Here is a 16669-nt window from a genome sequence, read left to right as displayed (position 1 = left end):
TCTCATAGCTGGGTCTGTTCTGTGCAATGCTGAGCAGAAACTCAAGGGTTTGCCCTCTTCCTCACAGAGAGAGCATTTTACACTCTGGTATGTTTGTTGTTAAAGCTTAACAATATTGTTTTCACTAATAACCTCATGTTAATGTTTAGCCAAATTCAAACTGCCACTCCTAAGAAACAAGAACACACACAAGTCATTGTGGGGGTCTTACTAACTTGTGCAATTTTTTATTTGCAGGGCATTTCACAATCTCTTCTAACTCTGGCATGAAGGTGCCTGTGCTACCTGTTTTCTTGCTTGGTAACTGCCTTCCATCCCACATCACAGGTCATCAGTTGTTGCAGTGTTGAATGGAACAACGCAGAACAGCAGATCTGTAGACAGCATCTTCAAATCGCTGGCAGGCCGAGCAATCACAAACCTGAAAAGGCAGTAGCATGTGAGGTTCAGGCTGCTTTGTGAGGCCTTTGAACTAAGTGTCTGGGATAGCAAGAAAGCTGTAGGGGTTTTTTTGCAATGACTGATTGCATGTGCAGAATTCTTTGCAACAATGAGACTATATACAGAAGGTTTAATTTTACCTAGGAATGGGATACATATATTTAAATGAAGCTAATTAGTCTCTGGAACAGCTACTGAAAGATGTGATAAATTTTGTGATTGCTCAAAATCTTTAAATCAAGATTAAATGCCTCTCTAGGAGATCTTGAAGATCAAGCAATCACTGAAATCTTGAAATTGGAAGAATCAATGAGTAGAACAGGTTAGATGAGAAGGTTCTCTCTGCCTGCAAACTCTCTGAAATCCCTGCCCTCAGCAGCATTGCTAACTTCATGCTCCAAGAGCTCTCTAATGCAGAAGGCTCACTTGTAAAGATAAATCACAGCTTAAGTGAACATAAAGGAATCTCATACAAGCACCAGTAAGCACCATGTTCAGACCACACACCAGTTTGCCTCAAATGGCCTTAGCTACCAAGAAGAATGTCTAAATCCAAGACAAAAATAAGTAATTCGGGTTGCCAATAACAGAAGCCTAACTTCAAAGTCACAACTACTATCTTTTGATTTATGGTACAATTTGAGATCAAGTATACTTGCCTATTCTTGTATGGATTGGGCTCTTCCATCAGGCGGTAGAGCCCAAAGCAGAGTATCCCAAACAAGTCTAAAGCTCTGCAGTAAATGTCTCCAAAGGAGTCCTCCTGCTATAAAGGAAGCAAAACCACTCTTATCTCAAAGGAACCAAAGAGGACAATTCAGCCCAATACTTATTTAGCCAACTATCATCACTGTTCACTACTTTTAGTATTGTAGTATTTGAAAGAAAGGAAAGGAGATGACTGGTCCCCCATAAATAAGGGCTGACATCTTTATCTCTTCAAAACACAGCTCAAGCTACATAGTGAGATTCAACTGAACGAAGCTCGACTTCAGGTAATGACAGTGCAAACGTACCAGCAGCAAGGGTGGAAGTGGCCCGGGAGGCACCGCGCAGTGATGTAACTCACCAAGAAACCCCTTAACAACCTCCTGGGCAGCGGCAGGAGCGCCAGTTTGCATCCAAGTCGGGAAGCCCCGTGGATCACGTCGTCAGGACTCCTGCTGCCCTCTTCCAGCCGCTGTTCCCCCAGTGCTGGGCTCGTCCCGCTGGTCACCAGAGTCTGCAGCAGAGCCAAGATGTGATGGTTGTAGTATGTCTGGAAAGCAAGAGACAATGAAAAGTCAAAGACAAAAGAGTATGCCTTGGAAAAGGAAATCAAGTTTTCCAGTGAAAACCTAGAGAAAGTGATCAGACACTTTGGAGTTGTTCGCATACTTAAAGTAGTCCTTAATTATGTTTAAAGTTTTCTGACAATATTTATGGATCATCACCTGCTTAGCCCATTTCAGCTTCAAAGAGCAGTCAGAAGATCCCAGCCCTGCTCCTGCAATAGAATGCACTAAGCTGTGTCCGAACGGGAGATTTTCAAAGGCACAAACAGCACAAACGGAGCAGGGACGGGCGTGCACACGTGCGTGTCTGTGTGTGTGCCTGTGTGTCTGTCTGTGTGAGGACCAGGCAGCAGCTCTGGGGTGTGACCTGAGTAGGAGCACACTGTACAAGGTGAGGCTGAGGAGCATGACTGCCTGCCCAGCCCTACTGGATGCAGGTGCCCGAGTAAACTCTGTCCTTGTAGTTGCCATATTGTTTTGAAAACCTCTCTGTGCCCTTATCTCAGTCTATTTTTTGGAAAAAAAAATTACCATGGTTCAAATTCAGATCTAAAGCAAAAAAAGGCCTAGAGTCTTTATTTTTAATTTTTTTTTAATCTAAAAGAGTTTCCTCTGCCTTCAGTGCATCAAATAACTTAATTTCCACCCTTTCTCCAAAAGCTCATTTCCTACATAGAGCCACTCTGTGGAATCTGTCACCTGCATTTGCCTGAGTAAAGAAACTAAACAAGCTGCAGAGGAGGAATGGTGTTACTAAATCCACGCTGAACTCAAATCCGCTTAAGAACATCTGACCATATTGTCGGGCAAAGGGGTATAATGCTGTTAGAGTAATTCTCAGTCTTTTAAAGTAAGGAGCTATAGTCCAGGGTTATCCAGGAGTGATACAGCTTCGGGGGAATCTGCGCTTTACATATTTAACAGAAGCGTGCTGAGCTCTTTAACATATCATTGCTGTACTTTTTGACATCAAAAGGATTGCATTTCCATACTTGGATGAATTAATAGGATTTGCATGTCACCCTCATTCTGTACTTTCTTTGCTGAGTTACATCGCAGGAATTTGAAAGGCGGGGAAATTATAGAGGTGAGCATGTGTGCGTAGTCAGGAAATAACACACTGCGTTTGGAATGGGTCTTGAAGCTGACTTTAAAGGAGCAACATTTCCGTAATGTGCCCGTGAGATGTTACCTTCTTCACCAGTTGTTGTTTGGTTGTTACAGCTTCATACAAGCAGATTTCCTGGGAACACCTCTGCACACAACAGCAAAGGCTAGAAACCTTCTCCCATCACCAAGCAGTGCTGTCCCCCTGACTCGTGTTGCTACTAAGCTTTTAAAACTGGTCCTGTATAGCTGAGGAACCCACAGCTGGATCAGGAAGGGAATTCAGGGCTCATTAGAGTACCTGAGCCATAATGATCATGCTCATTGAATTGTTTTCTGCCTATTGAGACCCCAAGAGTCATGTTGAAGCAGATGCCAGTTCTCCTTCAGGCTTCCAAGGTGTAACGTTTCACTCTACAGACCACGTTCTGCCACTCAGATTCTTCTGCCAGTCTCCTTTCAAGCTAAAAGGAAACAGCACTCCTGTCTTGAGTGCCTTCAGGAATTTCAACAGATATTCACAGTGACAGCAAAAGGAGGTGACATCAGACTGCTGAAGCCTCCCTTCCTTCTCTCTTCTCCAGTTCACGTGTCTCTTCCCCAATACTGCAATTGTTAAGCAATAGGGTATTTTCTCCATCTTCCCTGTATTTACAGAACGACTGAATCCAACCTAAGGTGCCCCTCTACTTTAAAGCAGAGTCGAAGGCTGATCATTCCTGGACAGACTTGGAATCTTACACTTGAGTGAAATTTTATCCTTTAAGACAGGTCATGCTATGTCTTGAGTTACTTCTACACTTGACACTAGCAGTCATTAATTACCATCTGGCTGATTGACATATCAGTGAGTAGCAGCAATATAATACTTTCCCTAACACTGAAGCCTTCTCAGAAAAGCATAACTGGACTTGACACACTTATTCTGGACTGCTTATCCCTTGGAGAGATTTGTTTTGTATTTATTCAGTTTCTGTAAAACTGCCACCCAAGCACTATCCCCCTGGACACGAGCTGAGAGCAAGGCGTGTGGAACTTGACTGCAGCATGGGGAATCGGGGTGAAGGGGAAGAAAGGTCCTTTCAGAAGAAAAAGGCAGCCGTTTTGGAAATGCCAGCTTATGAACTGAACTGCTGTTTGGCTGTCAGAATCCTGGCTTCACTCCACCAAAGTGTGACCCACATGGGTGTCACCACCAACAGTATCACTCAGTTTTGACAGTAACTTAAAATGATTATGTCACCAGGGTGGGATCACCACATTCCCTCTGTTCCTGCCGTTTGGGTGCAATGTATCCAATCTTTGTGATGCAAATGATTTTAAAAGAACACACTGCCAGGAATTTACAGAGAATCAAAATACACATTTTTAAAATCTGATGTGGTCCTGTGGATCGGCAGTGGCTGGTTTATACCTTTTCAGAAAACAGCCATTGGGAGATTCCCATTGAGTTCAATAGATTTTTCCATCCAAACTTCCACTGAATTTCTGCCTACGTGCCAGACGGACAGATGAGAAGAGTTAAATGTTCCATTTATCCCCATGCTTGCTCTGGTAAAGTGGTGGTAGTACAAGCTGCCTGTTCCCCAGCTCACCAACGCACCTCCAGCCAGGCTTGTAAAACTCCTTTCTACATGAACGGGTCAGAATTCAGAATCCCCATAATCTTCTCAGCCTTTGGCATCAACGCTGGAGCTTCCACCAAGGGGCCAGCTGGTGTCAAATGCAATTCTGGCTTCAGTGACTGCAGTTCCCTTAGAGGGACTGATTGTAACATCATGTTGTCAAAAAGTAAATAAATCAGACTGGCTTTAAATACCTTTTGTAGCCTGTCAATATTCTGGAGCTGGGAATGGGAGGAACCTATGAAAACACTCTAAAAGTTTCTTCAAATAATTCTGTGTGTACATCAACAACAGGGAGAGTTGCTGCTAATAGCACATATTGAGAGACGTGTCTTTTGGAGCTGAGAGCTGCTGTTCAGTGTATGGAACCCACTACCCCAAGGAATCACAGCGGCCCACTGATTAGCAAATTGCTTAAATAGGAAGAGACATGTATAATTCTCAGGGCACCATGTAACTAATCACATCACTGATCTCTGCAACGTTTCCAGTGCCTCTCTCTGACACACGTGGCCTTGACCATTGTTAGGGCTAGATTAAGTGGGTTTACCCTGGCTGGTAATCACTTTGTTACACACCGATGCCACTCAGTATGACAGGATGTGATGCATCTACTTACCATAGACAAAAGAGAATTCAAGAAGCTATCTGAGAAGATAGCTCCTGCGGGGACACCAGTGATGAAAAGCTGATCTTGCTCTGGAATCTCAGGATTACCACTGGGAGCCTGATTAATGAACTGAGCGTTTGGTGAAAACTCTATTGGGAAAGGAAGGAAGAAAGAGGAAACATCTTAGCAACAGAGAGAAGCCATCTAGAATCAGAAACGAGAGTTAATAAATCCAGTTTGCCATTCTGTGGCCAGCACCAGCCACAGCATGCAGCATTAGTAAAGAGGAACAAAATAGTGCTGCTAACTGATTGTGCAATGGCAGACAAAAGACCCAGAACCCTAAAACTAAGTTTTAAGATATCAGATCATAATTAATTTACCCACTTTGAAAAAGAGAGGAATAATCTAATTTCTTCCCCTCATTTTCCTGACAACATAAATACAATTACTATTTCTATTGGTTTAAAGTGGGGTTACAGAGTCCCTTCCACAGCTGTCCTACTATTACAGGGATCTTCACTAGTTTCTCAGCCTTCTTCTCACTGGCTGAGACAGTCTTGCAGAATTCCCCTTCTCTGAAAGTGATTCCTCCTTAACTTTCTTTTCTATTTTCAGGGAACTGTCTAAGTACAGCCAGGCAGCAGGCCCCTGCTGTGCTACTGAACATGCTAGGTATGTCCTGGCACTCCAGCACTACCAGTAAGAATGCTGATGAATGACAGCAGCGCAGCAGGAGACTGAGAGGAATTGAGATCAAGAATCCATATCTTAGCATTAAAAAATAGAGAGCGAGCACAACTAACTCTATGTGAGTAATGACTGATTTCTATGATGTCCCCTTGGGTCAGGAAGCATCTGAGTGCATCATTTTTAAAGATGACTAAAACCAGCCTGAATCACAATACTATTAATGTCTTCTGTTGTCTTGCAGTCTTGGTGTCATCCTTCAGCCATGCATTCTCAATACAGATATTTCACCCACCCTGGATTTTAGAGTTGGCCCTGCATCTGGCATTAATCAGAACCACTCCACTGACTAGCTTACACAGTCTGGGTATGAGAAGCATGGTCTTGCAGCCACAATAAGGGATCCACTTTATTTCTCCTTAGCATTCTTTTTCTCCTTTACATATTTGTTATTACTTTACAAATCACTTTGCTATTTCTCTCCCAGATCTCTGTCTCCTTACAGCAAGGGTTTCTAGAATCCATTTTTCCCAAGGAATAGCCTTTTAGCACACGCTTCTGAGCCCACTGACCAACTCACCAATTCAGCAGACGCTTGGAACATTGAACTGTGCTCAGCGTGGTGGATCTGGGCCCGGAGAAGCCCCACACAAAGCCTGGCATTTAACGGGCCTTGCCCAGTTTAACATTTCTTATTTTTCTGTGTTTCTCACCATCAAGCAGCATGTCAGAGCATGACGATACGCAACTCTCCCGCTCCTCAAGACAAAATTCATACCCAGCCCCCTTCAGAGGAGTGCAGGCCCTCAGCTAATTCTGTCAGCTCTGTCCCTCCGGGGCCACGGCACGGCCCTGGGGCTCAGGGGGCTCTGGCACACCATCCTGGTCACAGACTAACTGGCAGAGGCAAGTCAAGCTTGGTAGTCCTTGAGATACCACATTGCTTCCTGCGCCTGTCAAGATCAATTGCAAAACTCCTACTGACTTCAGCGGTGACAGGATTTCAGTGGAAGGTACGAGGGTGTTAGCTTCTCCTAGGACAGGTTTTGAGCAGCAACAGTGCTAGCGGTACGTATCGCATTGCTGCTTTGGTCCAGCGTCAGACACACCAAATGCTATAGATGACCCTCGGTCAGCACTCAGTGTGCTGTGAAATAAGAAATTGTCTGGAATGAGCAAAGCCCTTACAACCTAAGGCACACAAGTGTTACCCCTCTCAGCTTGTCTCTAGAGATAGGCACAAAAGTGAGCATTTGTCTACATCAAGGTCTACCAGAGGGACTTACAGGAAGCTTATTCAATCACAAGAGAGCTCCAGCTGGTTTTGATTAGCTGTTTTGTGCTTCCAGGTTTTAAATTCTTGGAGTTATTTCGCTTCCTAGCCCATCCCTGTAACTCTGAACATATTTCTATGCTGTTCAAGACTACAGCAAGGGCAGGCATCCATGTGCTAAGGGACTGGGCTCAATTCATTATTTTGTCAAAGATCTGACATGACTAAAATCCAAGTCATGTCAACAGATTGCAGATGTTTTCCCCTCCACTGACACACCACATCCTGGAGGGAAATCACAGGGGTGCAATGCCTGTCTGAAGACGTTAGCTTGACTGCACAATATCTTCTCAGAGGAGCTGGGCCTCAGTAGCCAGCTCAAAACATTTCTGAGACTTTTGGACACAGCAGAAATAAAAGCCTAAACCACAGCACAAGATATCCAAATATCACTCTGGGAAATTCAAGAGTTCTGAAATTACTCAGGATGAGGCATAATTATCTTATCATTCTTTTGTGCCCTTTTTTTTTTTTTTTTTTAGCAGTAGCTCCTCAGTGATTTAGTCTAAGGAGCACACAGGGCTGAATAGCCCATTGAGGTGCTTAACTGCTTCTGGGACACAGCTCACCAGGTGCGAGCTTTGACTAAGCAGTACACCAGAGCTTCATATAAATAAAATATTGCCAGTGCCTGCTACAGGCCAAGACTGCTCACTAGCCCCGTTCCAGCTGCAAACCTGGTGAGGACTGGAAAGCACGGACCCCACATGTGCCGAGTCCACACAGCATTTATAAGCACCGCATCAAAAAGAAAGAAGCAAACAAACAAAAAAAAGCCTGAGTGAGTCAGGGGCCAATCATGATGCCTAGCAACATGCTATGCTAATTTGATGGGTATGTTCTTGTGTCAGCACTTTAAATGGAGCTAAACATGCAAGTCCCTCGGGACTGGCAGCCCGGCCACACCACTCGGGTGTGACACTGGCTGCTATGGTACTAGTAATCAGTTCATCGGTGCACATTCTCCTGATTAACAGATCCAGTTTGTAACCATCCGGAGATGAAGACAAAGATAGCCAAGAGTAGCATGAAGGAACTCTGTGGGTTACTTCAGTTATGAAGGCAGGCTCGAGAGGCTGAGCCTTGGGCAATAAGGACAAAGGTGTTTGGGCTCTGGAGTGAGCTGCCCGCACTCTGCCCACCTCGGCGTGCGCACGGAGCCCTGCAGACTCTGCACGGACTGCAACCGTCTGGAACAGGCTCTGCTCTTTCACAGCCACTTGCACCAAGGAGGAAGCCTGCACCCACCCCCAAAATGCAGAAGAGGAGGAGGGAACCATCACCAGTGTTTCAGAAAGGGGAGGGTGGGAACAGAGAGAATTAGGCCTTGATTCACTCCATTTTCTTGTGGGGTGAAAACTGATCGTGCAGTCTCTCTCAGTGGTTTTTAAAATCATCACAGAGAGGAAAGCACAGCCAAAGCATGGCAAGTTGGGTTTCATCTGGGCAGAACTGCCTTTGGTGATGCCTGTTTCTCCACTGAAAGTAAGGGTAAACCAGGCAAATACACTTCTGATTTATCTACCTTAGTGAAGTACGTTAGGATGGGTGGGATGAATGCAGGCCATGTGACCAGAACGCAGATCTCCCGAGATCCAGTCCAGTAGAAAAAAAAAACAACCAAGGACATTATCTTTCTCTTAAACGGATGCTTCGGAGTTTTGCTACACACCGAGACCTTTGTAACACTTTGTTATATTTATTCTCCTGATAAACCATCCTGACTCCTTCAAAGCCAGTGAATTAACATCTAAGTCAAACCTTTTAACGTTCCTTGGACATGTAGTGCTTGTCGCTTTCTGCCTGTGAATTCTAAAAAGGGCCTGGGGTAAATAAATAATGCAGCATGCATATTGCTTCTGTGAAATTTGTTCCTAAAGAATAACTTACTCAGCTCTGTAGTGATGGGGATCCTTTTATAACATGGCTGTGATTGATTCCCCAATGCTTTTGCTCTGAAAACAGCATCTGTAGAAACAGTCAATAACAACATGAGGAGAGAGGGGAGTTAGCAGAAGCAGAAAGGGGAAAAAAAAAAAAGAAAAAAGGAAAAAAACTAAGGAACTAAGGCACAATGGTTCAGACTGACAAATGCAGGAAATCTCTTACCTATGCCTAAAAATGTCATTGTCATGCAAAAATCCCAAAGCGTTCCTATATTTAGAAAGTTTCTTGCCTTGGTTTGCTTTTCCAAGGCTCACTTTATTCACTCAGAGCTTCAAAGGATTAAAAAAGAAAAGCTCTCCTGGGAGCTGCTTATTGACATCATAACTAAAATATAATTACCCTCTGTGGAGCAGCAGTGTTGGTTACAGTGTTGTTTGGCACAAAGCCCCCACTAAGCCAATTTGCACTCAGAGGGCTTTTGAGGGAGGGGGTTGTGTTTTTTCCTTCCCCTTCAAGAAGGCTGTACATAAATAGATGGGACATGTGCTGTAGGAATGAAGGCAAAAGCATATACCATCATTTTTTAAAAACCTGCCAACCAGAAAGACTTAAAAGAGAAATCCAGAAGTTCCTAGAAGCATGTGTCCTTATTTCTTCCCAGTTCTCACCAGCTAGCTGATTTTGCAGAATCAGCCCCAATTTGAAGTCTGCTTTCTGCATTTTGATCACATCCCATCTTGTCTCCCTTACCATTATGTCTCAGTTTTTCCTTCGCTACCGCATCTGGGTAACTGAGTGTTAATAATACTACTTATCGCACAAGACATATCAAAGTCAAAATTATAGAATCTAAACTCCACTAAAGATTTTGCTAGAAATGAAACTTCTTCCAGTTCGGATACCGTGCAATGGATCCTCTCTGCTCAGAGGAGCACGTGAGTATTGGAGATCTGAGACCCTAAGGGGGTCCTAGACAGACTGCTGCTCTAATCAACCACCTCTGAGGTCAGGCAGTGGGCTGCCAAAAACCTCCCTGGAGATGTCAGGCACCACAATCCCTCAAAACAGCAGAAAAAGTCCTTCCCAAGTACAGCAAAGCATCTCTGCATGCGCACTAGTGGCAGCAACTGAATGCCTGAAATGAATCATTGCCTTTATTGCACCTTCCATGTGCAGTACCGGCTGATTTGAGTGTCTGTCTGATCATTGCCTGGATACCTTTTCCTTATGTCAATATTTTTGCTATGAAACAGTACACAGCGCTCTACCTGAAATTTCACAAACTGGCAGGGTGCTATTACAAAAGATTACTTAATTGTAGATTACTACTGTACATTTGAATTTCAGTATCTTATTAAGTTGTCAGATTTAATTACCATTATATGTTTAGATTATGCCACAGATTATTTAGTTTGGTACCTCGGTTTGCCAACCTGTTTGCTTTGTGACATGACAGGGTGATAATTACAGCATTACTGGAAAACCTAAATTTTTCCATGGGAAAGACTAGAAGTCCTTGGCATCAGCACTGACCCCAGTAAATGCTCATTCTTGCAAGTGTAAGTCATGTTTACCTCTGTGTGGGTCTGGTTCTCTAAGACCTGTCTAATTCTCTACCCCATGAGAGAGGTAACGTGCAGAACAGGCCTGGGTTTGTTGGGTGTGAAACGCTCACAGCGAAATCTAAAACCACAGGAAATGCAATTGGTTTGGGCTTTGTTACAGTCTCCAAACTGAGACTATGCCTGCTGCAATGCTTACCAAGGCATCTGAACTGTTAAGGGAACTCAGGGCCTTCCATCCAAGTAACTACTTTCCACTCTGGTTAGGATGCAAACCGCTAGAGCTTTGTCCACAGCAAAGCTGGGGATGAGAAAGGATTTGGGTGTGCAGGGTAGCTGGATATCCAGCCAAGTCATCTGCTGTCCCATCAGCAACGGCAACTCCTAAATGAGAAACATCAGCCTCTGTCTTTTCTTTTTAAATCAGGTAATAGTTGCATAAGCATCTTGCTTTAGAAAGCTCTCTCAACTATTATTCTATCTTTTCCTACCTGCTTCCTCTCCTGGCTACTAACTGGCTATTAACTGAGGCTAGGCTTCTTGGATCCAAGTTTTAAATGTAACTTTACCCTTCTCCTACAAAAAACCAAGGTCGTGACCCAGAGCACTGCTGTACCTTTTGGGTCTCCCCTGTATGCATTAGCTTCTGCTGCCCGTTTCCTTTTCTGCACAACTTCTAGATTTTTCTCCTACAGATAGAAAGGATTTTCCTAAACCCACTGAGTTTGCAACTCTGCAGCTGAAAGCATCCCCTGGTACATGTACTACACTGGTGGAAAATGCAGATTTCACCACTACACTGTAATTAACTACTGCAGAGGTGAACCAGCACCAAGTTCTGATGGGCACGGGCACAGCCTGGCTACATTACTGGTATTCACTGTTCTTATTGCTTACCAGCCAACTTGACAGCCACCGAGTCTGGACAATTTCTTGATACTCTCTAGTTGGTTCTTTTCTAGCTGTGTTTGTCTTCAGTGCTCTTACATAACTTAAAGAAGGCCAGTGGCGCTACTCTCACTCCTTCTCCCCACAAAGAAAGCATTAAATTCTGATAAAATCCATCCTTTCCCAGCTTGTACATCTCTTCCCTGAAACTTTCCTCATTTTCTGACCCCCATGAACTATCTCACCTGGAGGCCATCCAGTCCATTGGGACCAGCTAAGATGAGCTGCTTTATCAGCGAAAATTTTGTCTTCTTGGGGTTGAATTCCTACAAATGACAATGGCAGGAGGGAGAGCAGAGACTGAAACAATGGGAGTGGGGACATGTACATTCTCTTTCCACTCTGGGCACCTTGATCCAAAATTTGATGGCAACAACGCAGGAGTAGTTTGCTATCCTATAGGCACATACATCTGTAACGTGGCTGGAGACCTTCAGAGACAAAGACCTTAAAGAATGTAAGATTTAAGCTTAATCTTGCAGTTGAATCTGAATACTCGTTCTGGTATGAGAATCCTAACCTAAGATTTTGGTCCTAGAATTATAAATAACTATGGCAGCAAAGAAGAAAATGGGCTGGCTTTAGCAACTCATCTAATGAGCCTTTAAGAAGAGAGAGCTTATTTTTACACCAGCAGATTTAATGGCTGACTTGAGAAAGAAGTAAAACTTGTGTCTTAGCCTTATTTTGCAAATATATCTTTATTCATTGATGATGGTACCCTGTAACTGAACACTGCATTTCTGTCTGCAGAAAACACTGTAAATCTGAGGAATGGCCCTACTTGAGTAGCCAAAGATTTATTAGACTGGAATTGTAGTCAGCTTATGGAGCAACAACTCACTAACATCCGAGCTAGGCAACAGGTGCCTTATAAATATGCAAAGTGAAATACCTAAAATGAGTAAACCAGAGTGGGTTTAGAAACACAGTATTTTGTCAACTAGAGTAAGACAGTGCTGTTATAGTAAATGGTGACAGAATCTATCCTCTCTAGTTTTAATCAATCTTTCAGAAATAACTGATCACAGTAATGGGTAATAAGAATAATCTGTATGTGTGTATCGCTACATTGTGAGCTTGAATTTATCTGGCTTTAAACAAGCCTGGGAAATACACACTGTTATGGGGCTCTGTGCTGAGGAGCAGCCTGCCTCTAGGAGCTGCCAGGGATGCGCAGCAAAGGAGTAAGAAGCAGCTTTGATGCAATGACCCGAGTCATTTGATCCCGCCCCATCTCGAAGACAGAAAAGCAACACAGAAGCACTGATTTCCATTCCCCTGTTCTAATATCTAGGCCACGCTTTACCCAGGCTTTGGACAGAGGACCAAGCAATCCTGATCTCTGCTCCAACCTGAAAGGAACTGTGGATTTGGTCTGGTTCTGATGCGCGGACACACAGCACTGGCTGTAATACACAGACAACCTTGTCCTGCATGTCTCTGCTCTAACTGTTCTGTCTACTTGCCTCTTTCTGCACAAGCAGAAATCCTTTTGATACTCTTCTCAGGGACCTTGCAACAACAGAACTTGATTATGGTTTTTCCAGTATGATCCAATAAACTTTTCTCCTGTCTCCCACGATAGCAAGGACGCTGAACAGATTTTAAATCTGCAAGATCCATTTTTCTGATGCAACTCATTACATGCCCATCTTCCCAAGGGAAATGAGGGAAAGAAATATATGCTTGTGGATTAAAAAAAGAGACTTTGAGTATGCAGGTGGTGATGGTTCTGACAGTGATACACCTACTAAGCTGCCCAACCAGCCATGCCTCAGCTTACCCAACTGATCACACCTACGTCAGCGTGAGGTCCCTGAGGTCTTCTGCTGGAAGGAGACAACACAAGCCAAAAGCCACCACCTCAAGGAGAAACAAGTATGAACTCTGTAAGGCAGCTGGGGAAGGTTTCAATGAACAGATGCTCACATCTCTATTTTCCATACGCACACTGTAGTTCAGAGTTCTGCACTGCATGTAGTACAAGTTTGAGTGATAAAACAAAAAACGCTGGAGGGGAGCAGGACAGTGATTGATAGGATGAAATATCCTTTTTGCTCTGAGTCTCTCTCTTTTCCATATGTAGGTATAAAGATGCAATAGGTACAGTATCTATATCTGTCACTCTAGATGGAGATACATAAATTATATATATAAAAGTACATACACTATTTACTTCCTCTCTATATACAATCAATAGACTTCCATACATCTTTATATTTATGTAGCAATAAACACATTAGATAAAAGTAATCTATTCAAGTCACAATTACCTCTTACTCAAATATACCTTATAAATAATTTGTCTTCTTTTCTGATTGTATACACTGTACATTGAGATAGTCTAGTTATTATTAAAAAAAACCCTGTCTCTGCCTCACTCTAATCTTTTCTTTGGCACAGCCATTGTTTTAAAAGCCTAGAATGATAATAAAGTATAGGGAAAACACTTAGGAGAGCCATCCATTTCTCAGCCCGTCTTCAGTTAATTAATACTCCACATTCTCAAGAGGAGGACAAATCTTAGCTCCTTCGCCAAATTAAGGGAGGAAGAGACGCAATAAATATTCTACTGGGCTGAAGTCGTTTTTGCTTCCATTGCAGTTCTGAGCTACAGGCTCTGTCTGTCTGTGAACAGAGCACCCACCCTATCAAGCCTCACGGGAAAGGTGTTGGTTTTTCTCTTTTTGAGAGATGGAAGGGACCTCCACTCACATGTGCTTTTGCAAATAATACAGCAGTTACCAACACCGGTTACCATTTATCCTCCAGCCATGGTCTCTTTGCTGAAAACCTTGAAGCTTCACTCAGAATTTGCAGGGGGAGCTGGAATATTTCCAGGAGCACTGCTGGCTTATCACTCCTTCCTTCACATACCTGTAGCTACAGAAACCGGACCAGGCTGTGCAGCCAGCTACACCAAAATGGACTTCTGGCTCTTTTAACTTGCATATTTATATTCAGGAGAGACAGGCTGTGGCTCAGACTAGTGACAAGTGACCCTTTCATTCTTCCCTCCCTTAGCTTCCATTTTTGCTGCATCAGCGAGCTCACAGGCCAAAGGAAGCAATGCTTATCTGGTGGGGCTGAGCGGGACCTACCCTGCATGGATCGGATGTTCAGCGTGGCCAGGATGCTCTCCGTGTCCACCAGGGAAGGATTGCTTGAAGCAGTGGTCTTGGAAGACAAAATGGCACACGCAGCACAATCCTGGACCTTCACTGCCCTCAGATCTGCACAGGAGAGCGCATTACCCTAATAAAACCAAAGAATCAGTGGTAAGGAGAAATCTGAGAAAGCTGAACATTAAGGATCTTTGAAAAGGTGAATATTAAATTTGTTCAAACTCCACTGGCACAAATGTATTTTGGAAACATCTCCAAAGTTTGAGCAACTTTGGACATGATGAAGTATCCAATAAATTGCAAGTCTAGACCTGTGAATTTTCTTCTCTGACCAATCAGGATTAGCCTCTTGGTAGTTTTGCAGGAAACCAAAGAGTACCAAGACTTCCCCAGAAGAAAATAAATATTTAAGGAGGGAAAGTTTTTCAACAACATCTTGGATTCAAGCTCAAGTCTAGAGCCTGAGATAATTTTGGTCCTTTTTGAATCTGAGTTGTGCTATCATCAAGAAGTTTTAAAATGTATTTAGAAATGTGCATGAGAGCTAGAGAAAGGAAGGAAGAGGGAAAGAGAATATGCAAAAAAAAACTTACTGAGAATAACCACAGCTTTGGGAAGTTCTGAATAAATTTCCATTCTCTTTGCAGATATTCCAAAGACCCAAGAAAAACAATGTCTTTCAACTCATGGTAAATGAAGTTGCTAGCTCTTAAGGGCATCACAAAGTCCTGCAGCCCAATCAGTGGTGAGCTTGCATCGCCAAAGACACAGACCAAAATGTGATCCTGCAGGTTCAGCGCTGCTTGGTCCTTGCAACTCTAAATTTAAAACAGAATTGTGCTAAACCAGCTACTAGGTTTATTTTAGATTTTTCTCTTCAGTCAGAAAGACTTAAACCATTTCTTAGCTGTGTAACACCTATGGTTAGAATGAGACTATATATAAAAAGAAGTATCTCCCCTTAAGTATTTGGATTCCAAGTGTATCCTACAGCAGTGAAAAATTCCTGTATGTTGGCACAGAACATCAAAAATGCAGAACAAGGCAACAATACAACTTTGGCCTGGTGCTTTTTTTCCTGGCTAATTGTTCATATTTCTCAGACGAGCTATTTATTCTGGGAAAATATACTGGGGAGTGGGTATTGCTTCACGTGGTGCCTCGGGGCTGGCAGGCTGGATGGCCCAGGCCACCACCCAGGCCTGTCAGAGCCACCGCACTCATGTCCACATCTACCAACCAGGAGCTGCGGGGTCAGCACATCCCTGCGATGTTCACTCTTTGGCAGGTTTTTTCCAAAGAGAAACAAGGGACTTTGTCAGGGAGAAGTTTCCTGATGAGAGATTAGAATCATAACTAAATTAAATGATTGTCTCTAACTAATTAGATTAGTTTAAATTGAATAATGAAACCTTTAGCTGTATTTAATGTAACATGCCTGAAGTCCAACGATTAGTCTGCTGAATGAAGCTAAACAATTAAAAACACAATCTATTTTATAGCTTATTTTATAGGAACAATTGGAAAAACTATTACTGCTGAAATCTGCAGAGGAAATGCGCAATTACAAGACCAAGAGGAGCAGTCGGTGTAGTGAGTGAGCAGCGGGGACAGGTGAGCCATTCTGAAGACACTACAGAAGGGTTCAGGCCTTCCCTCCAACCGGGGCCAAGAAGCTGGCCATACCTGGCTTTTATTACCGTATTACTGAGGTCAAGGGGAAAAAAAATTACATTAATTCTCAAACATCTATGCCGTATTAGACTGATGGCTAAGATTTCCAAAAAACCCATTTAAATGATTTAATAATGTATGCCTTATGTAAAAGTCAGAAGACCATATTTTGGTATGTGTTTAGACACCCTGTGTTTTCTGTGGACATCAAGGAGGAACTTCTGTAAAGTATATCCATCCAGCTGCCCATGGTTTCCAAACAGAATGAAACGCTGAAGTGTTATGACAAATCCCACGGGAGTATACTTGCACCTTTAAGCACCTAAACAACTTTAAAAATGTAGCTTTTAAAACCCCAAATCACAGTCTGGGACTTTGTCAAGCACCCAA

The 16669-nt window shown here is 43.2% G+C and overlaps 1 protein-coding gene across 1 annotated transcript in view; it reads right to left on the bottom strand.

Annotated features, from left to right (window-relative positions):
* The window catches only part of KCNU1 (potassium calcium-activated channel subfamily U member 1), a 201110-nt gene that overhangs the window by 149054 nt on the left and 35387 nt on the right, over nt 1-16669 (bottom strand). Inside the window, exons 21-28 of the mRNA XM_074808175.1 lie at nt 15199-15423; nt 14582-14735; nt 10069-10081; nt 8971-9059; nt 5067-5206; nt 1511-1699; nt 1101-1204; nt 286-421 (exon numbers count right to left, since the gene is read on the bottom strand). Of these exons, the coding sequence (XP_074664276.1) occupies nt 322-421; nt 1101-1204; nt 1511-1699; nt 5067-5206; nt 8971-9059; nt 10069-10081; nt 14582-14735; nt 15199-15423 (1014 nt within the window). The 3' untranslated portion in view covers nt 286-321. The remainder of the gene's footprint in view (nt 1-285; nt 422-1100; nt 1205-1510; nt 1700-5066; nt 5207-8970; nt 9060-10068; nt 10082-14581; nt 14736-15198; nt 15424-16669) is intronic.

The sequence above is a fragment of the Strix aluco genome, chromosome 28 (genome assembly GCF_031877795.1).
Source record: "Strix aluco isolate bStrAlu1 chromosome 28, bStrAlu1.hap1, whole genome shotgun sequence".
Lineage (NCBI taxonomy): Eukaryota > Metazoa > Chordata > Aves > Strigiformes > Strigidae > Strix > Strix aluco.
The sequence above is the reverse complement of the archived record's forward strand: the minus strand, read 5'-3'. Positions and strand labels throughout refer to the sequence as shown.